Below are 27,703 nucleotides of genomic sequence, written 5' to 3' on the forward strand. Positions count from 1 at the left end.
CCTGTTTCCCAAACCCCCTAGCGAATGCACAGGTGCAGTCACTACTGTGCCGATTCCCAGGCCCTCTAGCTGGTGCACAGGTGCAGTCACTCCTGTCCTGTTTCCAAGGCCCTCTAGCTGGTGCACAGGTGCAGTCACTCCTGTCCTGTTTCCCAGGCCCTCTAGCTGGTGCACAGGTGCAGTCACTCCTGTGCTGTTTCCCAGACCCTCTAGCTGGTGCACAGGTGCAGTCACTCCTGTCCTGTTTCCCAGGCCCTCTAGCTGGTGCACAGGTGCAGTCACTACTGTCCTGTTTCTCAGGCACTCTAGCTGGTGCACAGGTGCAGTCACTCCTGTGCTGGTTCCCAGATCCTCTAGCTGGTGCACAGGAGCAGTCACTCCTGTCCTGTTTACCAGATCCTCTAGCTGATGCACAGGTGCAGTCACTCCTGTGCGGATTCCCGGACCCTCTAGCTGGTGCACAGGTGCAGTCACTACTGTCCTGTTAACCATACTCTCTAGCTGGTGCACAGGTGCAGTCACTACTGTCCTGTTTCTCAGGCCCTCTAGCTGGTGCACAGGTACAGTCACTCCTGTCCTGTTTCCCAGGCCCTCTAGCTGGTGCACAGGTACAGTCACTCCTGTCCTGTTTCCCAGGCCCTCTAGCTGGTGCACAGGTGCAGTCACTCCTGTCCTGTTTCCCAGGCCCTCTAGCTGGTGCACAGGTACAGTCACTCCTGTGCTGTTTTCGAGGCCCTCTAGCTGGTGCACAGGTGCAGTCATTACTGTCCTGTTTCTCAGGCCCTCTAGCTGGTGCACAGGTGCAGTCACTCCTGTGCTGTTTACCAGACCCTCTAGCTGGTGCACAGGTGCAGTCACTACTGTCCTGTTTATCAGGCCCTCTAGCTGGTGCACAGGTGCAGTCACTCCTGTGCTGGTTCCCAGATCCTCTAGCTGGCGCAGAGGTGCAGTAACTACTGTCCTGTTTCCCAGACCCTCTAGCTGGTGCACAGGTGCAGTCACTCATGACACTAAACTACACATACAGGAATGGTATACAGGTGCAGCGCCTCCTAATGGTCAGCTGAGGGGGAGGATAGACAACACTACACAAACAGGAATGGTATACAGGTGCAGCGCCTCCTAGTGGTTGGCTGAGAATGGACACAACACTACACATACAGGAATAGTAAACAGGTGCAGCACCTCCTAGTGGTCGGTAGAGAATGGAGACTATACTATACATACAGGAATGGTATATAGGTGCAGCGCCTCCTAGTGGTTGGCTGAGAATGGACACAACACTACACATACCGGAATGGGAAGCGGTCATCTATTAGAATAAACTTAGGTCTACAGTCATTAGGTCGACCCCAATAGGTCGACTGGCAGGAAGGTCGACCTGACTTAAGGTCGACATGGGCCAAGGTCGACATGACTTAAGGTCGAATTTGCATAAAGGTCGACATGAGGAAGGTCGACTGGTCATAAGGTCGACATGGGTTTTTCACTGTTTTTTGAGCCGACATGTGCTGACAGGCGGTATTTCATGCCCTACCATCCACTAGGGCGTGGAGGAGGTTATTAAAGCTGTGGCGAGCGAAGCGAGGCACCGTGCCCGAAGCATTGCGAGCGAAGCGAGGGTCCGATTCTCATTGCCAACTGTGTCCATGTCGACTGTGTCGACATTCGGATAAAAAAACAGTGAAAACCCCATGTCGACCTTATGACCAGTCGACCTTCCTCATGTCGACCTTTATGCAAATTTGACCTTAAGTCATGTCGACCTTGGCCCATGTCGACCTTAAGTCAGGTCGACCTTCCTGCCAGTCGACCTAGTGGGGTCGACCTTATGACTGTAGACCTAAGTTCATTCTGACAGATGTACCGATTCCATAGAAATGTTATACAGGTGCAGCTCCTCCTAGTGGTCAGCTGAGGATCGACACTACACATACAGTAATGGTATACAGGTGCAGCGCCTCCTAGTGGTCGGCTAAGGGAGAGGATGGACACTAAACATACAGTAATGGTATAGAGGTGCAGCTCCTCCTAGTGGTCAGCTGAGGGAGAGGATGGACACTACACATATAGGAATGGTATATAGGTGCAGCTCCTCCTAGTGGTCAGCTGAGGATGGACACTACACATACTGTACAGGAATGGTATAGAAGTGCAGCGCCTCCCAGTGGTCGGCTGAGGGAGAGGATGGACATTACCATATATGGGTACAATTACCTTTAGGATCCTGCATGTCAGGACTTCATAGCGCTGATGCAAGATTCTGTGTTTCAGCAGCACCTTGTTCACCATTGGGATAAATATCTGGAACTGGAGACAGAAGGACAGGACATGTGTAAGAACACAGCAGGACGTCCGCAGAAAGAACAGGCTGAGCCTCTTAGCCTCTCCATAACCTGGCTGATTTTATTCTTTGGATCATTCTGTATTTGTGTTCCTGAATCTCATTTGTTATGTTTATTTGTCCCCAGTGACACCATGGTGCAGCGCCCCTCCAGTACTAACACTGACTCACTGTCTCCTGCTCAGCAACAACTGGGAATGCCAGAGCATATGGCGGCAATGGCTAGACAGGTGCACCAATCATTGGCTGTGCAACGTCACTGGGAGCTGGCTGGAGCTTCCAGGGAATTGCTGGATACCAGGAGCGGCCACAGATGTAATATAACAACTGATACTCTGCCTCCTATCTGCAGAGTATATACCCATTATCACATAGCATCTCTTTAGCCAGATCTGTCACTCATCCCCTGTGTGCATAACGTTCCCGCCCAGCGTTCTACACAAACCCCCCCCTAGGGAAAATACCAGCGTTCTACACACCACCACCCCCTTGACATCACCTCCCCCTGCCCAGCCAGGGCTACAGTACATTCCTACCATTACTCCACAGCCACCAAGTGACCGCCCCCCCCCTCTAGCGATTCGCACCCCCCCTCCCTCGATTCACAGGCCCCACAACCCCCCCTCCCGCAATTCACAGCCCCCCTCCCGCAATTCGCAGACCCCAACAGCCCCCGTCCCGCAATTCGCAGACCCCCACAACCCCCCTCCCGCGATTGACCCCCCCTCTCTCCAGCGATTCGCACCCCCCCTCCCTCGATTCACGGACCCTCACAACCCCCCTTCCCACAATTCACGGCACCATCCCCCCTCCAGCGATTCGCACCCCCCCTCCCTCGATTCACGGACCCTCACAACCCCCCTTTAAGCGATTCACGGACCCCCACAACCCCCCTCCCGCAATTCGCTGACCCCACGCTTCCCACAATTCACACACACCCCGCACCCCCCCCCCCCTCCCTTGATTCACGATACCCCGGCACCCGGTGTCCCATCCTGAAGATACAGATGAGCTGGAGGGAAGGTAGCGTCCCATCTTAAAGATGCAGACAATAAGTCAGAGGGACAATAGAAATGAGCGAGATATAAGGTAGCCTCCCATCCTGAAGACACAGATGAGCGAGAGGTAAGGCAGCGTCCCATCCTGAAGATACAGATGAGCGAGAGGTAAGGTAGCATCCCATCCTGAAGACACAGGAAAGTTGGAGGGAAGGCAGCGTCCCATCCTGAGGATACAGGAAAGTTGGAGGGAAGGTAGCATCCCATCCTGGAGATGCAGGTAAGTTGGAGGGAAGGTAGTGTCCCATCCTGGAGATGCAGGTAAGTTGGAGGGAAGGTAGCATCCCATCCTGAAGACACAGGAAAGTTGGAGGGAAGGTAGCATCCCATCCTGGAGATGCAGGTAAGTTGGAAGGAAGGTAGCATCCCATCCTGGAGATGCAGGTAAGTTGGAAGGAAGGTAGCATCCCATCCTGGAGATGCAGGTAAGTTGGAGGGAAGGTAGCATCCCATCCTGAAGATACAGGAAAGTTGGAAGGAAGGTAGCATCCCATCCTGAAGATACAGGAAAGTTGGAAGGAAGGTAGCATCCCATCCTGGAGATGCAGGTAAGTTGGAAGGAAGGTAGCATCCCATCCTGAAGATACAGGAAAGTTGGAAGGAAGGTAGCATCCCATCCTGGAGATGCAGGTAAGTTGGAAGGAAGGTAGCATCCCATCCTGGAGATGCAGGTAAGTTGGAGGGAAGGTAGCATCCCATCCTGGAGATGCAGGTAAGTTGGAGGGAAGGTAGCGTCCCATCCTGGAGATGCAGGTAAGTTGGAGGGAAGGTAGCATCCCATCCTGGAGATGCAGGTAAGTTGGAGGGAAGGTAGTGTCCCATCCTGAAGACACAGGAAAGTTGGAGGGAAGGTAGCATCCCATCCTGAAGATACAGGAAAGTTGGAAGGAAGGTAGCATCCCATCCTGGAGATGCAGGTAAGTTGGAGGGAAGGTAGCATCCCATCCTGGAGATGCAGGTAAGTTGGAGGGAAGGTAGCGTCCCATCCTGGAGATGCAGGTAAGTTGGAGGGAAGGTAGCATCCCATCCTGAAGATACAGTAAATAAGTTGGAGGGAAGGTAGCGTCCCATCCTGGAGACACAGGAAAGTTGGAGGGAAGGTAGCATCCCATCCTGAAGATACAGATGAGCTGAAGGAAAAGTAGCATCCCATCCTGAAGATACAGGAAAGTTGGATAGAACTTAAACAGCACACATCGTATCGGATCGCATCCCTTGTGCATGCACTGCGATCCGATCCGATGTGTAGCTAGTACAAAAAGTATGTGCAGCACATACTTTTTGTACCGTACTATGTGATGCGCGGGAGCACGCATCGCATAGTACAAAACGGAGCCATACACAACGGAGCGGGTATGGGCTCCATTAGAGTCCCATCCTGAAGAGGCAGATAATAAGTTGGAGGGAAGACTGCATCCTGAGTTGGAGGGAAGGTAACATCCCATCCTGAAGATGCAGGTAAGTTGGAGGGAAGGTAACATCCCATCCTGAAGATGCAGGTAAGTTGGAGGGAAGGTAACATCCCATCCTGAAGATGCAATAAAGCATGGGTCTTCAAACTGTGGCCCTCCAGATGATGTGAAACTACAAATCCCAGCATGCCTTGCCACAGTTTTGCTATAAGGGAGTGTTAAAACTGTGGCAAGGCATGCTGGGATTTGTAGTTTCACAACATCTGGAGGGCCACAGTTTGAAGACCCATGCAATAAAGTATTGAGAGGGAAGGTTTATTTGGCCTGGCACGATGAGAAGGGATGTCAGACACCACTGCAGAAATAGTGTATGAGGATATAACTGTATAGAAAACCATCACTCACCAGGGCACTATTTCCTCTCACTCCTGTACAGTCACTGTTCTCTTCTGCTCAGGGCCAAAATTATCACAGCATTGCCCCAGTCCCAACTAAATGGAAGTTCAATGACAGCACGGCATGAGGATCTCCAGCTGTGTGCTTCATATTGCTTAAGAGAAGTCAGATGTTCGCACCACCGCGGTTCTCCCCCTCCCAGATGTTCGCACCACCGCGTTTCTCCCCTCCCAGATGTTAGCGCCAATGCGTTTCTCCCCCTCCCAGATGTTAGCACCACTGCGTTTCTCCACCTCCCAGATATTAGTACCACAGCGTTTCTCCCCTCAGATGTTAATACCAGTGTTTCTACTCATCCCAGATGTTAGTACCACAGTGTTTCTACTCCTCCCAGATGTTAGTACCAGAGTTTCTACTCCTCCCAGCCTCCCAGATATTAGTACCACAGTGTTTCTCCCTGTCAGATGTTAGTACCACAGTGTTTCACCACCTCCCAGATTTTAGTACCAGTGTTTCTCCACCTCCCAGATATTAGTACCATGGTGTTTCTCCTCCTCCCAGATGTTAGTACCACAGTGTTTCTACTCCTCCCAGATGTTAGTACCAGAGTTTCTACTCCTCCCAGCCCTCCCAGATATTAGTACCACAGTGTTTCTCCCCCTGTGAGATGTTAGTACCACAGTGTTTCACCACCTCCCAGATTTTAGTACCAGTATTTCTCCCCCTCCCAGATATTAGTACCATGGTGTTTCTCCTCCTCCCAGATGTTAGTACCACAGTGTTTCACCCCCTCCAAGATGGTAATACCACAGTGTTTCTCCCCCTCCCAGATGTTAGTACCAGTGTTTCTCCCCTCACAGATGTTAGCACCACAGTGTTTCTCCACCTCCCAGATATTAGTACCAGTGTTTCTCCCCTCCCAGATGTTAATACCAGCGTGTCTACTCCTCCCAGATGTTAGTACCAGTGTTTCTACTCCTCCCAGATGTTAGTACCACGATGCCTTCTTTAATAAGGATTGCTAGAGAACATTTTTGTAACAGACATTTCAAAAACTGCTGTACCTTCTTCCCCAGCTGGAAGACCAGTGAGGAAAGTGTGTCCATGGCGCTCTGTCTGAGCTCAGGGCTGACATCAAGTGTGCGGACAATAGGATGGATTATCCTGGAAGCATAATCTGTAAAATCCAGTGATTCGGTCAATCGATCCACAGTCTCCAAAGCTACCCTGAGGGAAGTAGGCATATAACATTTATACACAATGGAGTGTGTGTGTGTATACAAGGTTGATGTGGACGTGTGTGTGTGTATTTGCTCATATACAGAATATTTTGTGTTACAAAAAGGGTGCAGTCAGAGCACCATTCAGTACAGTTATACTGTTTGCCTTCTGTTTTTCAGAGTTCCTTTAGTCCCTGCAAGATTTCTTTATGCCCTTTGAATGGAGGTGTGGAAGTGGTCTCATGATACTACAGACCAGTAGTTCCCAAACATTTTACAATCACAGCACTCTATAGTAGCAGAAATGTATATGGCACCCAATGGCTCAAAGTTTCTTATTGAGTACTTTCGCAAGAAAATAAAAAAAAAAGTTGTTCTTAGCGGTTAAATCTCCTGGCACCAAATGGGTTAAAAGTCTTGCCTCTGGGCAACTCAGGCGCCTCCTGCTCCTCCTATACCCTGCCTCAGCCAGTAATGAGTGTAATGACAGTATACAGCCAGTAATGAGTGTAATGGCGGTATACAGCCAGTAATGAGCGTAATGGCGGTATACAGCCAGTAATGAGTGTAATGGCGGTATACAGCCAGTAATGAGTGTAATGGCGGTATACAGCCAGTAATGAGTGTAATGGCGGTATACAGCCAGTAATGAGTGTAATGGCGGTATACAGCCAGTAATGAGTGTAATGGCGGTATACAGCCAGTAATGAGTGTAATGGCGGTATACAGCCAGTAATGAGTGTAATGGCGGTATACAGCCAGTAATGAGTGTAATGGCGGCATACAGCCAGTAATGAGTGTAATGGCGGCGTACAGCCAGTAATGAGTGTAATGGCGGCGTACAACAAGTAATGAGTGTAATGGCGGCGTACAACAAGTAATGAGTGTAATGGCAGTATACAGCCAGTAATGAGTGTAATGGCAGCATACAGCCAGTAATGAGTGTAATGGCAGCATACAGCCAGTAATGAGTGTAATGGCAGCATACAGCCAGTAATGAGTGTAATGGCAGCATACAGCCAGTAATGAGTGTAATGGCAGCATACAGCCAGTAATGAGTGTAATGGCAGCATACAGCCAGTAATGAGTGTAATGGCAGCATACAGCCAGTAATGAGTGTAATGACAGCATACAGCCAGTAATGAGTGTAATGCCAGTATACAGCCAGTAATGAGTGTAATGGCAGTATACAGCCAGTAATGAGTGTAATGGCAGTATACAGCCAGTAATGAGTGTAATGGCAGTATACAGCCAGTAATGAGTGTAATGGCAGTATACAGCCAGTAATGAGTGTAATGGCAGTATACAGCCAGTAATGAGTGTAATGGCAGAATACAGCCAGTAATGAGTGTAATGGCAGCATACAGCCAGTAATGAGTGTAATGGCAGCATACAGCCAGTAATGAGTGTAATGGCAGCATACAGCCAGTAATGAGTGTAATGGCAGCATACAGCCAGTAATGAGTGTAATGGCAGCATACAGCCAGTAATGAGTGTAATGGCAGCATACAGCCAGTAATGAGTGTAATGGCAGCATACAGCCAGTAATGAGTGTAATGGCAGCATACAGCCAGTAATGAGTGTAATGGCAGCATACAGCCAGTAATGAGTGTAATGGCAGCATACAGCCAGTAATGAGTGTAATGGCAGCATACAGCCAGTAATGAGTGTAATGGCAGCATACAGCCAGTAATGAGTGTAATGGCAGCATACAGCCAGTAATGAGTGTAATGGCAGCATACAGCCAGTAATGAGTGTAATGGCAGCATACAGCCAGTAATGAGTGTAATGGCAGCATACAGCCAGTAATGAGTGTAATGCCAGCATACAGCCAGTAATGAGCGTAATGCCAGCATACAGCCAGTAATGAGCGTAATGCCAGTATACAGCCAGTATACAGCCAGTAATGAGCGTAATGCCAGTATACAGCCAGTAATGAGCGTAATGCCAGTATACAGCCAGTAATGAGCGTAATGCCAGTATACAGCCAGTAATGAGCGTAATGCCAGTATACAGCCAGTAATGAGCGTAATGACAGTATACAGCCAGTAATGAGCGTAATGACAGTATACAGCCAGTAATGAGCGTAATGACAGTATACAGCCAGTAATGAGTGTAATGGCAGTATACAGCCAGTAATGAGAGTATACAGCCAGTAATGAGTGTAATGGCAGTATACAGCCAGTAATGAGTGTAATGGCAGTATACAGCCAGTAATGAGTGTAATGGCAGTATACAGCCAGTAATGAGTGTAATGGCAGTATACAGCCAGTAATGAGTGTAATGGCAGTATACAGCCAGTAATGAGTGTAATGGCAGTATACAGCCAGTAATGAGTGTAATGGCAGTGTACAGCCAGTAATGAGTGTAATGGCAGTATACAGCCAGTAATGAGTGTAATGCCAGTATACAGCCAGTAATGAGTGTAATGCCAGTATACAGCCAGTAATGAGTGTAATGCCAGTATACAGCCAGTAATGAGTGTAATGCCAGTATACAGCCAGTAATGTGTGTAATGCCAGTATACAGCCAGTAATGTGTGTAATGCCAGTATACAGCCAGTAATGGGTGTAATGCCGGTATACAGCCAGTAATGGGTGTAATGCCGGTATACAGCCAGTAATGAGTGTAATGCCGGTATACAGCCAGTAATGAGTGTAATGCCAGTATACAGCCAGTAATGAGTGTAATGCCAGCATACAGCCAGTAATGAGTGTAATGCCAGCATACAGCCAGTAATGAGTGTAATGCCAGTAATGAGTGTAATGCCAGTATACAGCCAGTAATGAGTGTAATGCCAGCATACAGCCAGTAATGAGTGTAATGCCAGTATACAGCCAGTAATGGGTAAAACTAGGCATGCGGCTGACAGTGCTGCCAATAACATCACAAGGTCCATTCTGCCCATGCTCAGAACCACAACCAGTGTAATGAGTGTAATGGCAGTATACAGCCAGTAATGAGTGTAATGCCAGTATACAGCCAGTAATGGGTGTAATGCCAGTATACAGCCAGTAATGGGTAACGCCAGTATACAGCCAGTAAGGAGTGTAATGCCAGCATACAGCCAGTAATGAGTGTAATGCCAGTATACAGCCAGTAATGTGTGTAATGCCAGTATACAGCCAGTAATGAGTGTAATGCCAGCATACAGCCAGTAATGAGTGTAATGGCAGTATACAGCCAGTAATGAGTGTAATGGCAGTATACAGCCAGTAATGAGTGTAATGGCAGTATACAGCCAGTAATGAGTGTAATGGCAGCATACAGCCAGTAATGAGTGTAATGGCAGCATACAGCCAGTAATGAGTGTAATGGCAGCATACAGCCAGTAATGAGTGTAATGCCAGTATACAGCCAGTAATGAGTGTAATGTCAGTATACAGCCAGTAATGAGTGTAATGGCAGTATACAGCCAGTAATGAGTGTAATGCCAGCATACAGCCAGTAATGAGTGTAATGGCAGTATACAGCCAGTAATGAGTGTAATGGCAGCATACAGCCAGTAATGAGTGTAATGGCAGCATACAGCCAGTAATGAGTGTAATGGCAGCATACAGCCAGTAATGAGTGTAATGGCAGCATACAGCCAGTAATGAGTGTAATGGCAGCATACAGCCAGTAATGAGTGTAATGGCAGCATACAGCCAGTAATGAGTGTAATGGCAGCATACAGCCAGTAATGAGTGTAATGGCAGCATACAGCCAGTAATGAGTGTAATGGCAGCATACAGCCAGTAATGAGTGTAATGCCAGTATACAGCCAGTAATGGGTAAAACTAGGCATGCGGCTGACACAGTGCTGCCAATAACATCACAAGGTCCATTCTGCCCATGCTCAGAACCACAACCAGTGTAATGAGTGTAATGGCAGTATACAGCCAGTAATGAGTGTAATGGCAGTATACAGCCAGTAATGAGTGTAATGCCAGTATACAGCCAGTAATGAGTGTAATGCCAGTATACAGCCAGTAATGGGTAACGCCAGTATACAGCCAGTAAGGAGTGTAATGCCAGCATACAGCCAGTAATGAGTGTAATGCCAGTATACAGCCAGTAATGAGTGTAATGCCAGTATGCAGCCAGTAATGAGTGTAATGGCAGTATACAGCCAGTAATGAGTGTAATGCCAGCATACAGCCAGTAATGAGTGTAATGGCAGTATACAGCCAGTAATGAGTGTAATGCCAGTATACAGCCAGTAATGAGTGTAATGCCAGTATACAGCCAGTAATGAGTGTAATGGCAGTATACAGCCAGTAATGAGTGTAATGCCAGTATGCAGCCAGTAATGAGTGTAATGCCAGTATACAGCCAGTAATGAGTGTAATGCCGGTATACAGCCAGTAATGAGTGTAATGGCAGTACACAGCCAGTAATGAGCGTAATGCCAGTATGCAGCCAGTAATGAGTGTAATGGCAGTATACAGCCAGTAATGAGTGTAATGCCAGTATACAGCCAGTAATGAGTGTAATGCCAGTATGCAGCCAGTAATGAGTGTAATGGCAGCATACAGCCAGTAATGAGTGTAATGCCAGCATACAGCCAGTAATGAGTGTAATGGCAGTATACAGCCAGTAATGAGTGTAATGCCAGTATACAGCCAGTAATGAGTGTAATGGCAGTATACAGCCAGTAATGAGTGTAATGCCAGTATACAGCCAGTAATGAGTGTAATGCCAGTATACAGCCAGTAATGAGTGTAATGCCAGTATACAGCCAGTAATGAGTGTAATGCCAGTATACAGCCAGTAATGAGCGTAATGCCAGTATACAGCCAGTAATGAGCGTAATGCCAGTATACAGCCAGTAATGAGCGTAATGCCAGTATACAGCCAGTGATGAGTGTAATGCCAGTATACAGCCAGTAATGAGTGTAATGCCAGTATACAGCCAGTAATGAGTGTAATGCCAGTATACAGCCAGTAATGAGTGTAATGCCAGTATACAGCCAGTAATGAGTGTAATGCCAGTATACAGCCAGTAATGAGTGTAATGGCAGTATACAGCCAGTAATGAGTGTAATGCCAGTATGCAGCCAGTAATGAGTGTAATGCCAGTATACAGCCAGTAATGAGTGTAATGCCAGTATACAGCCAGTAATGGGTGTAATGCCAGTAATGAGTGTAATGGCAGTATACAGCCAGTAATGAGCGTAATGCCAGTATACAGCCAGTAATGAGTGGAATGGCAGTATACAGCCAGTAATGAGTGTAATGCCAGTATACAGCCAGTAATTAGTGTAATGCCAGTATACAGCCAGTAATGAGTGTAATGGCAGCATACAGCCAGTAATGAGTGTAATGCCAGCATACAGCCAGTAATGAGTGTAATGGCAGTATACAGCCAGTAATGGGTGTAATGGCAGTATACAGCCAGTAATGAGTGTAATGGCAGTATACAGCCAGTAATGAGTGTAATGCCAGCATACAGCCAGTAATGAGTGTAATGGCGGTATACAGCCAGTAATGAGTGTAATGCCAGTATACAGCCAGTAATGAGTGTAATGCCAGTATACAGCCAGTAATGAGTGTAATGCCAGTATACAGCCAGTAATGAGTGTAATGCCAGTATACAGCCAGTAATCAGTGTAATGCCAGTATACAGCCAGTAATCAGTGTAATGCCAGTATACAGCCAGTAATGGGTGTAATGCCGGTATACAGCCAGTAATGGGTAACACTAGGTATAGATGATGCCATATCTTATACGTCTCAAGCTGCGGCGGACACAGTGCTGCCAATAACATCACAAGGTCCATTCTGCCCATGCTCAGAACCACAACCAGTGTATCGTTGTGTGTACCAATATGAATCAGGCCCATAGTAATCTTCCTCTGATAATCCCAGAACACAAATAGATCCTTAGGGTTCTATATTTACTAAAGGAAGAGTTTCACCACTTTTAAGCAATTTCCAGGGCGAACACATTTCCGACCACGAACACGAGCAGATGAGACAATCACAATACAGCTACTGGCATTGGAAGAATCCTGCGAGATCGGCAATTAGTCATCTCTTACTTCCGAGCTGGTAAGGGAGAATCTGCTGCATCGAAGAGCTTCACGATGGGCGGTAACAGGAGGTGCAAGTAATCGTCTAGATTGGCCCCAAACATCTGGATAGCATTCAGAAGCTGGAGAGAGATAAAGCCAACACACAGTATAATAACCATGGTAATACCATATAGTCCGTATAATGACCATACATGTACCTTTATCGTCACGGATCGGCCCGCGCTGCTGTCATGCATAAAGACGCGCAGCATGTGGGGGATGAGCTGAGGCAGGTACAGCTTAAACTCTCCTCCCAGCGCCAGCACAATCTGCTCAATGAGCAAAATAATGGTGCTCTGGATGGGGTTGTTCATGGTCCAGTAATCCTGCGGGACACAAATGGCACAGAGGAGTCAGAGGTGGAAAACGAGATTTAATGGCTTACATATTAACCCCTTGAGTGATGAGTTTTGCTGGGGCAGGACAAACCTACCAGGGCTTGTCCTGCCCCAGCCAAATCCACCACAGAACATCGTACCCCCCCCCCCCCCCATCCTCCTAATACCACCTGTATGGGGAAGAGTGCACAGCTGCCGATCACATGGTACAGGATAATGCCCCCTCTTATACACACTGACACCACATCCCCCTACCACCTGTATGGGGGAGAGTGCACAGCTGCCTATCACATGGTACAGGATAATGCCCCCTCTTATACACACTGACACCACATCCTCCTACCACCTGTATGGGGGAGAGTGCACAGCTGCCGATCACATGGTACAGGATAATGCCCCTCTTATACACACTGACACCACATCCTCCTACCACCTGTATGGGGGAGAGTGCACAGCTGCCGATCACAGGGTACAGGATAATGCCCCCTCTTATACACACTGACACCACATCCTCCTACTACCACCTGTATGGGGGAGAGTGCACAGCTGCCGATCACATGGTACAGGATAATGCCCCCTCTTATACACACTGACACCACATCCTCCTACCACCTGTATGGGGGAGAGTGCACAGCTGCCGATCACAGGGTACAGGATAATGCCCCATCTTATACACACTGACACCACATCCTCCTACTACCACCTGTATGGGGGAGAGTGCACAGCTGCCGATCACATGGTACAGGATAATGCCCCTCTTATACACACTGACACCACATCCTCCTAATACCACCTGTATGGGGGAGAGTGCACAGCTGCCGATCACATGGTACAGGATAATGCCCCCTCTTATACACACTGACACCACATCCTCCTACCACCTGTATGGGGGAGAGTACACAGCTGCCGATCACATAGTACAGGATAATGCCCCATCTTATACACACTGACATCACATCCTCCTACCACCTGTATGGGGGAGAGTGCACAGCTGCCGATCACAGGGTACAGGATAATGCCCCCTCTTATACACACTGACACCACATCCCCCTAATACCACCTGTATGGGGGAGAGTGCACAGCTGCAGATCACATGGTACAGGATAATGCCCCCTCTTATACACACTGACACCACATCCCCCTAATACCACCTGTATGGGGGAGAGTGCACAGCTGCTGATCACAGGGTACAGGATAATGCCCCCTCTTATACACACTGACACCACATCCTCCTACCACCTGTATGGGGGAGAGTGCACAGCTGCTGATCACATGGTACAGGATAATGCCCCCTCTTATACACACTGACACCACATCCTCCTACCACCTGTATGGGGGAGAGTGCACAGCTGCCGATCACATGGTACAGGATAATGCCCCATCTTATACACACTGACACCACATCCCCCTACCACCTGTATGGGGGAGAGTGCACAGCTGCCTATCACATGGTACAGGATAATGCCCCCTCTTATACACACTGACACCACATCCTCCTACCACCTGTATGGGGGAGAGTGCACAGCTGCTGATCACAGGGTAAAGGATTAATGCCCCCTCTTATACACACTGACACCACATCCTCCTAATACCACCTGTATGGGGGAGAGTGCACAGCTGCCGATCACAGGGTACAGGATAATGCCCCCTCTTATACACACTGACACCACATCCTCCTACCACCTGTATGGGGGAGAGTACACAGCTGCCGATCACATGGTACAGGATAGTGCCCCCTCTTATACACACTGACACCACATCCTCCTAATACCACCTGTATGGGGGAGAGTGCACAGCTGCCGATCACATGGTACAGGATAGTGCCCCCTCTTATACACACTGACACCACATCCTCCTACCACCTGTATGGGGGAGAGTGCACAGCTGCTGATCACAGGGTACAGGATAATGCCCCCTCTTATACACACTGACACCACATCCCCCTAATACCACCTGTATGGGGGAGAGTGCACAGCTGCAGATCACATGGTACAGGATAATGCCCCCTCTTATACACACTGACACCACATCCTCCTACCACCTGTATGGGGGAGAGTGCACAGCTGCCGATCACATGGTACAGGATAATGCCCCCTCTTATACACACTGACACCACATCCTCCTACTACCACCTGTATGGGGGAGAGTGCACAGCTGCTGATCACAGGGTACAGGATAATGCCCCCTCTTATACACACTGACACCACATCCTCCTACCACCTGTATGGGGGAGAGTGCACAGCTGCCGATCACATGGTACAGGATAATGCCCCCTCTTATACACACTGACACCACATCCTCCTACCACCTGTATGGGGGAGAGTGCACAGCTGCTGATCACAGGGTACAGGATAATGCCCCCTCTTATACACACTGACACCACATCCCCCTAATACCACCTGTATGGGGGAGAGTGCACAGCTGCCGATCACATGGTACAGGATAATGTCCCCTCTTATACACACTGACACCACATCCTCCTACTACCACCTGTATGGGGGAGAGTGCACACCTGCCGATCACATGGTACAGGACAATGCCCCCTCTTATACACACTGACACCACATCCTCCTACTACCACCTGTATGGGGGAGAGTGCACAGCTGCCGATCACATGGTACAGGATAATGCCCCCTCTTATACACACTGACACCACATCCTCCTACCACCTGTATGGGGGAGAGTGCACAGCTGCCGATCACATGGTACAGGATAATGCCCCCTCTTATACACACTGACACCACATCCTCCTACCACCTGTATGGGGGAGAGTGCACAGCTGCCGATCACATGGTACAGGATAATGCCCCCTCTTATACACACTGACACCACATCCTCCTAATACCACCTGTATGGGGGAGAGTGCACAGCTGCCGATCACATGGTACAGGATAATGCCCCCTCTTATACACACTGACACCACATCCTCCTACCACCTGTATGGGGGAGAGTGCACAGCTGCTGATCACATGGTACAGGATAATGCCCCCTCTTATACACACTGACACCACATCCTCCTACTACCACCTGTATGAGGGAGAGTGCACAGCTGCTGATCACAGGGTACAGGAGAATGCCCCCTCTTATACACACTGACACCACATCCCCCTAATACCACTTGTATGGGGGAGAGTGCACAGCTGCTGATCACATGGTACAGGATAATGCCCCCTCTTATACACACTGACACCACATCCTCCTAATACCACCTGTATGGGGGATAGTACACAGCTGCTGATCACATGGTACAGGACAATGCCCCCTCTTATACACACTGACACCACATCCTCCTACCACCTGTATGGGGGAGAGTGCACAGCTGCCGATCACATGGTACAGGATAATGCCCCCTCTTATACACACTGACACCACATCCTCCTACCACCTGTATGGGGAAGAGTGCACAGCTGCTGATCACATGGTACAGGATAATGCCCCCTCTTATACACACTGACACCACATCCTCCTAATACCACCTGTAGGGGGAGAGTGCACAGCTGCCGATCACATGGTACAGGATAATGCCCCCTCTTATACACACTGACACCACATCCTCCTACCACCTGTATGGGGGAGAGTGCACACCTGCCGATCACATGGTACAGGATAATGCCCCATCTTATACACACTGACATCACATCCTCCTACCACCTGTATGGGGGAGAGTGCACAGCTGCCGATCACAGGGTACAGGATAATGCCCCCTCTTATACACACTGACACCACATCCCCCTAATACCACCTGTATGGGGGAGAGTGCACAGCTGCAGATCACATGGTACAGGATAATGCCCCCTCTTATACACACTGACACCACATCCCCCTAATACCACCTGTATGGGGGAGAGTGCACAGCTGCTGATCACAGGGTACAGGATAATGCCCCCTCTTATACACACTGACACCACATCCTCCTACCACCTGTATGGGGGAGAGTGCACAGCTGCCGATCACATGGTACAGGATAATGCCCCCTCTTATACACACTGACACCACATCCTCCTACCACCTGTATCGGGGGGGAAAGCGCAGCTGCAGATCACAGGGTAAAGGATAATGCCCCCTCCTATATCCTGCATACACATTAAACTTACTCTGATCAAGGCGAAGATCTCCTCCATGTAGGGACGGATATGACTTCGTACGAAGGAAACCAACATGCCCAACTGCTGGAACATGAACTGTGGAGGAAGAGGGAGAATACACACTTAAGACATGCGGAGCCACGTAACATCTGGGCTACCGGGGTCAGTATATTACCAGTCACATACACGCCCGAGACATGCGGAACCACGTAACATCAGGGCTACTGGGGTCAGTATATTACTGGGCACATACACACCCGAGACATGCGGAGCCACTTAACAACATGGCTACTGGGGTCAGTATATTACCGGTCACACACACACACACCTGAGACATGCGGAGCCACGTAACATCAGGGCTACCGGGGTCAGTATATTACTGGTCACATACACACCCGAGACATGCGGAGCCACGTACCATCAGGGCTACCGGGGTCAGTATATTACCGGTCACATACACACCCGAGACATGCGGAGCCACGTAACATCAGGGCTACCGGAGTCAGTATATTACCGGTCACATACACACCTGAGACATGTGGAGCCACGTAACATCAGGGCTACCGGGGTCAGTATATTACCGGTCACATACACGCCCGAGACATGCGGAACCACGTAACATCAGGGCTACCGGGGTCAGTATATTACCGGTCACATACACGCCAGAGACATGCGGAGCCACGTAACATCAGGGCTACCGGGGTCAGTATATTACCGGTCACATACACGCCAGAGACATGCGGAGCCACGTAACATCAGGGCTACCGGGGTCAGTATATTACCGGTCACATAAACGCCCGAGACATGCGGAGCCACGTAACATCAGGGCTACCGGGGTCAGTATATTACCGGTCACATACACGCCCGAGACATGCGGAACCACGTAACATCAGGGCTACTGGGGTCAGTATATTACTGGTCACATACACACCCGAGACATGCGGAGCCACGTACCATCAGGGCTACCGGGGTCAGTATATTACCGGTCACATACACACCCGAGACATGCGGAACCACGTAACATCAGGGCTACCGGAGTCAGTATATTACCGGTCACATACACGCCTGAGACATGCGGAGCCACGTAACATCAGGGCTACCGGGGTCAGTATATTACCGGTCACATACACGCCCGAGACATGCGGAGCCACGTAACATCAGGGCTACCGGGGTCAGTATATTACTGGTCACATACACACCTGAGACATGCGGAGCCACGTAACATCAGGGCTACCGGAGTCAGTATATTACTGGTCACATACACGCCCGAGACATGCGGAGCCACGTAACATCAGGGCTACCGGGGTCAGTATATTACCGGTCACACACACACTCGAGACATGCGGAGCCACGTAACATCAGGGCTACAGGGGTCAGTATATTACTGGTCACATACACGCCAGAGACATGCGGAGCCACGTAACATCAGGGCTACAGGGGTCAGTATATTACTGGTCACATACACGCCAGAGACATGCGGAGCCACGTAACATCAGGGCTACCGGGGTCAGTATATTACTGGTCACATACACGCCCGAGACATGCGGAGCCACGTAACATCAGGGCTACCGGGGTCAGTATATTACTGGTCACATACACACCCGAGACATGCGGAGCCACGTAACACCAGGGCTACCGGAGTCAGTATATTACTGGTCACATACACACCCGAGACATGCGGAGCCACGTAACATCAGGGCTACCGGGGTCAGTATATTACTGGTCACATACAAGCCAAGACATGCGGAGCCACATAACATCAGGGCTACCGGGGTCAGTATATTACCGGTCACACACACGCCCGAGACATGCAGAGCCACGTAACATCAGGGCTACCGGGGTCAGTATATTTACTGGTCACATACACGCCCGAGACATGCGGAGCCACGTAACATCAGGGCTACCAGGGTCAGTATATTACTGGTCGCATACACACCTGAGACATGCGGAGCCACGTAACATCAGGGCTACCGGGGTCAGTATATTACCGGTCACATACACACCCGAGACATGCGGAGCCACGTAACACCAGGGCTACCGGAGTCAGTATATTTACTGGTCACATACACGCCCGAGACATGCGGAGCCACGTAACATCAGGGCTACCGGGGTCAGTATATTACTGGTCACATACACACCTGAGACATGCGGAGCCACGTAACATCAGGGCTACCGGGGTCAGTATATTACTGGTCCCATACACACCTGAGACATGCGGAGCCACGTAACATCAGGGCTACCAGGGTCAGTATATTACTGGTCACATACAAGCCGAGACATGCGGAGCCATGTAACATCAGGGCTACCGGGGTCAGTATATTACTGGTCACATACACACCCGAGACATGCGGAGCCACGTAACATCAGGGCTACCGGGGTCAGTATATTACCGGTCACATACACACCTGAGACATGCGGAGCCACGTAACATCAGGGCTACCGGGGTCAGTATATTACTGGTCACATACACGCCCGAGACATGCGGAGCCACGTAACATCAGGGCTACCGGGGTCAGTATATTACTGGTCACATACACGCCTGAGACATGCGGAGCCACGTAACATCAGGGCTACCGGAGTCAGTAAATTACTGGTCACATACACGCCCGAGACATGCGGAGCCACGTAACATCAGGGCTACCGGGGTCAGTATATTACTGGTCACATACACACCCGAGACATGCGGAACCACATAACATCAGGGCTACCGGGGTCAGTATATTACCGGTCACACACACGCCAGAGACATGCGGAGCCACGTAACATCAGGGCTACCGGAGTCAGTATATTACCGGTCACATACACGCCCGAGACATGCGGAGCCACGTAACATCAGGGCTACCGGAGTCAGTATATTACTGATCACATACACACCCGAGACATGCGGAGCCACGTAACATCAGGGCTACCGGAGTCAGTATATTACCGGTCACATACACGCCCGAGACGTGCAGCGCCACGTAACATCAGGGCTACCGGGGTCAGTATATTACTGGTCACATACACACCCGAGACATGCAGAGCCACGTAACATCAGGGCTACCGGGGTCAGTATATTACCGGTCACATACACGCCAGAGACATGCGGAGCCACGTAACATCAGGGCTACTGGGGTCAGTATATTACTGGTCACATACACACCCGAGACATGCGGAACCACGTAACATCAGGGCTACCGGGGTCAGTATATTACTGGTCACATACACAACCGAGACATGCAGAGCCACGTAACATCAGGGCTACCGGGGTCAGTATATTACTGGTCACACACACGCCTGACCCCACTATCCCCATAGATTGCTCTGTCCACAATGATATGGAAAGGGGATACACACTTAAATGTCCTATACACATCTGCACCCTGTGGTCTCCCCCCTCAGCATCTCCAGGCCTTTGGCACATGCTGCTATGATTCCTATAATGTCCCAATCCCTCCTCTGAATCGGGCCCTATGTCTGTACGTTGGCTAAATTGCAGCCATTCTGTCCCTTTACTTTAGTGCATTTAGTGAATCAAGAACCCTAAGATGTAATAAAATCTCATCCGCCATCGCACATGTGCGATCTCCTCCGTATGGCGCTGCAGATCCCTTGTGAGGTCATAGAAATGAATGAGGATATGTAACAGGTGTAAATCTGTGAGCAGTAGAGTTTGCTCAGTTGTTACACTGAAGCCCTCCACATTTCCACAGGGAAAGTCATAGGAGACCTCTCCTTCAGACGTCTAATCAGACTAGACCCTACAATTGTCCTCTCACCAGTAACAGCGCTCTCTTACCTGAGGTGACATCAGTCCTGTCCTCTTCTAGGCCGAAATCAAACAAGGAAAGAGAAGAGACAGATGGACTCTCATTAGACGGATGTTATCGGACACAAAGAGAGCAAAGTTCTAATTGATAGTGTATTCTGGATTCTACAGGGTTTCCTTGTAAGACCTTGAGGGGCTTCCCTGGCCCTTAGCATGTTGCTTTTATTTAGATCAGAGGTTCATAAAATCATTCCTCAAGGAGAACAAGGAGTATATTTACTAAGACCGGAGTTCTACTGAAGATGGGATGTTGCCCATAGAAACCAATCAGATTCTACTTATTTTTGTTAGTGAGTAATGAGTGCACCTGTGAGGCGAGCTGGAAAACGTGAACTGTTGGTAGCTCTCGAGGACTGGAGTTGGTTACCCCTGGCCCAGACTGTCTGTATATCATCTTCTGTATATATACTGGTTGGTTCATTACCGCCAATATGTAAGTATGTGTACATAGGCCAAGTGGTTCTTATCTGCCGTCAGAATCTATGTTACTACCCTGTAATGTGCCCCATCTTCTCCACCACAAACCCTTCCCATAACGTGCCCCATCTTCTCCACCACAAACCCTTCCCATAACGTGCCCCATCTTCTCCACCACAAACCCTTCCCATAACGTGCCCCATCTTCTCCACCACAAACCCTTCCCATAACGTGCCCCATCTTCTCCACCACAAGCCCTTCCCATAACGTGCTTCATCTTCTCCACCACAAACCCTTCCCATAACGTGCTTCATCTTCTCCACCACAAACCCTTCCCATAATGTGCCCCATCTTCTCCACCACAAACCCTTCCCATAATGTGCCTCATCTTCTCCACCACAAACCCTTCCCATCATGTGCCTCATCTTCTCCACCACAAACCCTTCCCGTAATGTGCCCCATCTTCTCCACCACAAGCTCTTCCCATAATGTGCCTCATCTTCTCCACCACAAACCCTTCCCATAATGTGCCCCATCTTCTCCACCACAAGCTCTTCCCATAACGTGTCTCATCTTCTCCACCACAAACCCTTCCCATAACGTGCCCCATCTTCTCCACCACAAACCCTTCCCATAACGTGCCCCATCTTCTCCACCACAAACCCTTCCCATAACGTGCCCCATCTTCTCCACCACAAACCCTTCCCATAACGTGCCCCATCTTCTCCACCACAAGCCCTTCCCATAACGTGCTTCATCTTCTCCACCACAAACCCTTCCCATAACGTGCTTCATCTTCTCCACCACAAACCCTTCCCATAATGTGCCCCATCTTCTCCACCACAAACCCTTCCCATAATGTGCCCCATCTTCTCCACCACAAACCCTTCCCATAATGTGCCTCATCTTCTCCACCACAAACCCTTCCCATAATGTGCCTCATCTTCTCCACCACAAACCCTTCCCATAATGTGCCCCATCTTCTCCACCACAAGCTCTTCCCATAATGTGCCTCATCTTCTCCACCACAAACCCTTCCCATAATGTGCCCCATCTTCTCCACCACAAACCCTTCCCATAATGTGCTTCATCTTCTCCTCCACAAACCCTCCCCATAAACGGAATATTGCCTAATTTTCAGTAATATGAAAAAAATTTAACAGTGCTCCTTACACAATGTCTGATCATAGAGGCTATATAGAAAACCTGTATCGCAGCAGTGTATGGGCCACCCGACCTACCTGAGGCGCCGGGGATGTCCCAGAATAGATTGCGAGACTCCTTTCACATGTGATGTATCGCATGTTACCCGTTCCCTGCCATCAGGAGGTGGGCCCGAGTCGGAGGTTGGACAAACATCTGGTCCAACCTCCAGCGACATCTAAAGGGGTGTACACATGGTGCAATATTGGCTTAATATCTCTCAGCAATATATTGCTCAGTGTAACGTTTTCATCAGAGACCAGTGATTTGGGCTACTGCAGCAATTCTATGTTTTTTCTTTTTTTGTATTTAACCTCTATTCTATTTGAACGCTCCAAGTGATTTATCACCCAAAACACAGAAAAACCACTGGCGATATGGTCGTTCAGCGACAATGGCTTAAACCCCCCCCCCTTTTACAGGGTTTAACACTTGTGATTTGGGCGGATTTCAGCCCGATCCATCGCGATCGGGTGTATTCAGCACATATCGGATACGTTTTTGGGCACCTTTAAATTCATTATTTCTGGAACATTTATTATGAGCATGTACTAGCTCTTGTAGAGGGTAGAACACTGGAGGTTCTGCAGCACTTACTTGAGGAGAAGGTTGGTGAGACTGTGGAGGAAAACCAGAAAAACAAATTAATAAAATGATTTCCATAAACGCACCAAACATTGTGCAGCTATAGGCCCACAACCAATCCCCAACCATGTTATCCCGGGAACCCTGACCAGCTACAGACACAGCACATCCCCAACCATGTTATCCCGGAACCATGACCAGCTACAGACACAGCACATCTGACATTACCAACCATGTTATCCCGGAACCCTGACCAGCTACAGAGACACAGCACATCTGACATTACCAACCATGTTATATCCTAACCCTGACCAGCTACAGACACAGCACATCTGACATTACCAACCATGTTATCCCGGAACCCTGACCAGCTACAGAGACACAGCACATTTGACATTACCAACCATGTTATCCTGGAACCATGACCAGCTACAGAGACACAGCACATCTGAAATTACCAACCATATTATATACTAACCCTGACCAGCTACAGACACAGCACATCTGACATTACCAACCATGGTATATCCTAACCCTGACCAGCTACAGACACAGCACATCTGACATTACCAACCATGTTATCCCGGAACCATGACCAGCTACAGAGACACAGCACATCTGACATTACCAACCATGTTATCCCAGAACCATGACCAGCTACAGAGACACAGCACATCTGAAATTACCAACCATATTATATACTAACCCTAACCAGCTACAGACACAGCACATCTGACATTACCAACCATGTTATATCCTAACCCTGACCAGCTACAGACACAGCACATCTGACATTACCAACCATGTTATCCCGGAACCATGACCAGCTACAAAGACACAGCACATCTGACATTACCAACCATGTTATCCCAGAACCATGACCAGCTACAGAGACACAGCACATCTGAAATTACCAACCATGTTATCCCGGAACCATGACCAGCTACAGAGACACAGCACATCTGACATTACCAACCATGTTATATCCTAACCCTGACCAGCTACAGACACAGCACATCTGACATTACCAACCATGTTATCCCGGAACCATGACCAGCTACAGCACATCTGACATTACCAACCATGTTATATCCTAACCCTGACCAGCTACAGACACAGCACATCAGACATTACCAACCATGTTATCCCGGAACCATGACCAGCTACAGACACAGCACATCTGACATTACCAACCATGTTATATCCTAACCCTGACCAGCTACAGACACAGCACATCAGACATTACCAACCATGTTATATCCTAACCCTGACCAGCTACAGACACAGCACATCTGACATTACCAACCATGTTATCCCGGAACCATGACCAGCTACAAAGACACAGCACATCTGACATTACCAACCATGTTATCCCGGAACCATGACCAGCTACAGAGACACAGCACATCTGAAATTACCAACCATGTTATCCCGGAACCATGACCAGCTACAGAGACACAGCACATCTGACATTACCAACCATGTTATATCCTAACCCTGACCAGCTACAGACACAGCACATCTGACATTACCAACCATGTTATCCCGGAACCATGACCAGCTACAGACACAGCACATCTGACATTACCAACCATGTTATATCCTAACCCTGACCAGCTACAGACACAGCACATCAGACATTACCAACCATGTTATCCCGGAACCATGACCAGCTACAGACACAGCACATCTGACATTACCAACCATGTTATATCCTAACCCTGACCAGCTACAGACACAGCACATCAGACATTACCAACCATGTTATATCCTAACCCTGACCAGCTACAGACACAGCACATCTGACATTACCAACCATGTTATCCCGGAACCATGACCAGCTACAAAGACACAGCACATCTGACATTACCAACCATGTTATCCCGGAACCATGACCAGCTACAGAGACACAGCACATCTGAAATTACCAACCATGTTATCCCGGAACCATGACCAGCTACAGAGACACAGCACATCTGACATTACCAACCATGTTATCCCGGAACCATGACCAGCTACAGACACAGCACATCTGACATTACTAACCATGTTATATCCTAACCCTGACCAGCTACAGACACAGCACATCTGACATTACCAACCATGTTATCCCGGAACCCTGACCAGCTACAGACACAGCACATCTGACATTACTAATCATGTTATAGCGGAACCCTGACCAGCTACAGACACAGCACATCTGACATTACCAACCATGTTATCCCGGAACCCTGACCAGCTACAGACACAGCACATCTGACATTACCAACCATGTTATCCCGGAACCCTGACCAGCTACAGACACAGCACATCTGACATTACCAACCATGTTATCCCGGAACCCTGACCAGCTACAGAAACAGCACATCTGACATTACCAACCATGTTATAGCGGAACCCTGACCAGCTACAGACACAGCACATCTGACATTACCAACCATATTATCCCGGAACCATGACCGGCTACAGACACAGCACATCCCACATTCCCAACCATGTTATCTTCTAACCAGCAATATAGACACAGCACAACCCACATTCCCAACCATGTTATCTTCTAACCAGCTACAGAGACACAGCACATCCCACATCCCCAACCATGTTATTTTCTAATTCTGACCAGCTACAGACACAGCACATCTGACATTACCAACCATGTTATAGCGGAACCATGACCAGCTACAGACACAGCACATCTGACATTACCAACCATGTTATAGCGGAACCATGACCAGCTACGGATACAGCACATCTCACATTCCCAACCATGTAATTCCGGAACCCTGACCAGCTACAGACACAGCACATCCCACATTCCCAACCATGTTATCCCCTAACTCTGACCAGCTACAGAGACACAGCACATCCCACATTCCCAGCCATGTTATATCCTAACCCTGACCAGCTACAGAGACACAGCACATCCCACATTCCCAGCCATGTTATATCCTAACCCTGACCAGCTACAGACACAGCACATCTGACATTACTAACCATGTTATATCCTAACCCTGACCAGCTACAGACACAGCACATCTGACATTACCAACCATGTTATCCCGGAACCCTGACCAGCTACAGACACAGCACATCTGACATTACTAATCATGTTATAGCGGAACCCTGACCAGCTACAGACACAGCACATCTGACATTACCAACCATGTTATCCCGGAACCCTGACCAGCTACAGACACAGCACATCTGACATTACCAACCATGTTATCCCGGAACCCTGACCAGCTACAGACACAGCACATCTGACATTACCAACCATGTTATCCCGGAACCCTGACCAGCTACAGAAACAGCACATCTGACATTACCAACCATGTTATAGCGGAACCCTGACCAGCTACAGACACAGCACATCTGACATTACCAACCATATTATCCCGGAACCATGACCGGCTACAGACACAGCACATCCCACATTCCCAACCATGTTATCTTCTAACCAGCAATATAGACACAGCACATCCCACATTCCCAACCATGTTATCTTCTAACCAGCTACAGAGACACAGCACATCCCACATCCCCAACCATGTTATTTTCTAATTCTGACCAGCTACAGACACAGCACATCTGACATTACCAACCATGTTATAGCGGAACCATGACCAGCTACAGACACAGCACATCTGACATTACCAACCATGTTATAGCGGAACCATGACCAGCTACGGATACAGCACATCTCACATTCCCAACCATGTAATTCCGGAACCCTGACCAGCTACAGACACAGCACATCCCACATTCCCAACCATGTTATCCCCTAACTCTGACCAGCTACAGAGACACAGCACATCCCACATTCCCAGCCATGTTATATCCTAACCCTGACCAGCTACAGAGACACAGCACATCCCACATTCCCAGCCATGTTATATCCTAACCCTGACCAGCTACAGACACAGCACATCCCACATTCCCAGCCATGTTATATCCTAACCCTGACCAGCTACAGACACAGCACATCCCACATTCCCAGCCATGTTATATCCTAACCCTGACCAGCTACAGACACAGCACATCCCACATTCCCAGCCATGTTATATCCTAACCCTGACCAGCTACAGAGACACAGCACATCCCACATTCCCAGCCATGTTATATCCTAACCCTGACCAGCTACAGAGACACAGCACATCCCACATTCCCAACCATATTATCTTCTAACCAGCTACAGAGACACAGCACATTCCCAACCATGTTATCACCTAACCCTGACCAGAAAAACAGCAAATCCTACACAGACCATAGATATTTGCATCCCCTAAGCCAGACATGGGCAAACTGTGGCCGTCCATCTGTTGTAAAACTAGTCCCATCATGCCTTGCCACAGTTTTGCTGTTAGGGAATGCTAATACTGTGGCAAGGCATGCTGGGATAGTACGGATTCTTACCCGTTAATACGCTTTCCTCTACTCCACCATGGCAGCTGCACTATGGGTTCTCCCCCTCATTAGGTAGATCTGGAAAGGAAAAAAAGACACAACACTGCCCCTATATAAGGACCGCCCCTACAGAGGCTCAGTGTCTTGATTATCAGCGAATATGCACTCATATATTAACTTAAATTAACATCTTATATTGCATCATATATCCCAAGGGAGGGAATAATGCTGCCATGGTGGAGTAGAGGAAAGCGTATTAACGGGTAAGAATCCGTACTTTCCTCTACCTCCCCATGGCAGCTGCACTATGGGTAGTACCATAGCAGTGTAAAAGAAAAAAAATTTTTTGGGTGGGGCCGAATCGGAGAGTAATACCTC

The 27,703-nt window shown here is 48.8% G+C and overlaps 1 protein-coding gene across 4 annotated transcripts in view; it reads right to left on the reverse strand.

Moving 5' to 3' along the window:
* MTOR (mechanistic target of rapamycin kinase) overlaps positions 1–27,703 on the reverse strand; it is a 183,137-nt gene that overhangs the window by 120,772 nt on the left and 34,662 nt on the right. For 3 of the 4 annotated variants that reach the window (XM_083163434.1, XM_083163436.1, XM_083163433.1), the window contains exons 20-26: positions 22,934–22,954; positions 20,687–20,713; positions 16,918–17,004; positions 12,644–12,811; positions 12,453–12,565; positions 6,275–6,437; positions 2,218–2,310 (exon numbers count right to left, since the gene is read on the reverse strand). In XM_083163434.1, coding sequence (XP_083019560.1) covers positions 2,218–2,310; positions 6,275–6,437; positions 12,453–12,565; positions 12,644–12,811; positions 16,918–17,004; positions 20,687–20,713; positions 22,934–22,954 — 672 coding nt within the window. The remainder of the gene's footprint in view (positions 1–2,217; positions 2,311–6,274; positions 6,438–12,452; positions 12,566–12,643; positions 12,812–16,917; positions 17,005–20,686; positions 20,714–22,933; positions 22,955–27,703) is intronic. The other variant, XM_083163435.1, reaches the window with a different exon arrangement.

This window comes from Crinia signifera, chromosome 19, assembly GCF_055691185.1.
Source record: "Crinia signifera chromosome 19, ASM5569118v1, whole genome shotgun sequence".
Taxonomy (NCBI): domain Eukaryota; kingdom Metazoa; phylum Chordata; class Amphibia; order Anura; family Myobatrachidae; genus Crinia; species Crinia signifera.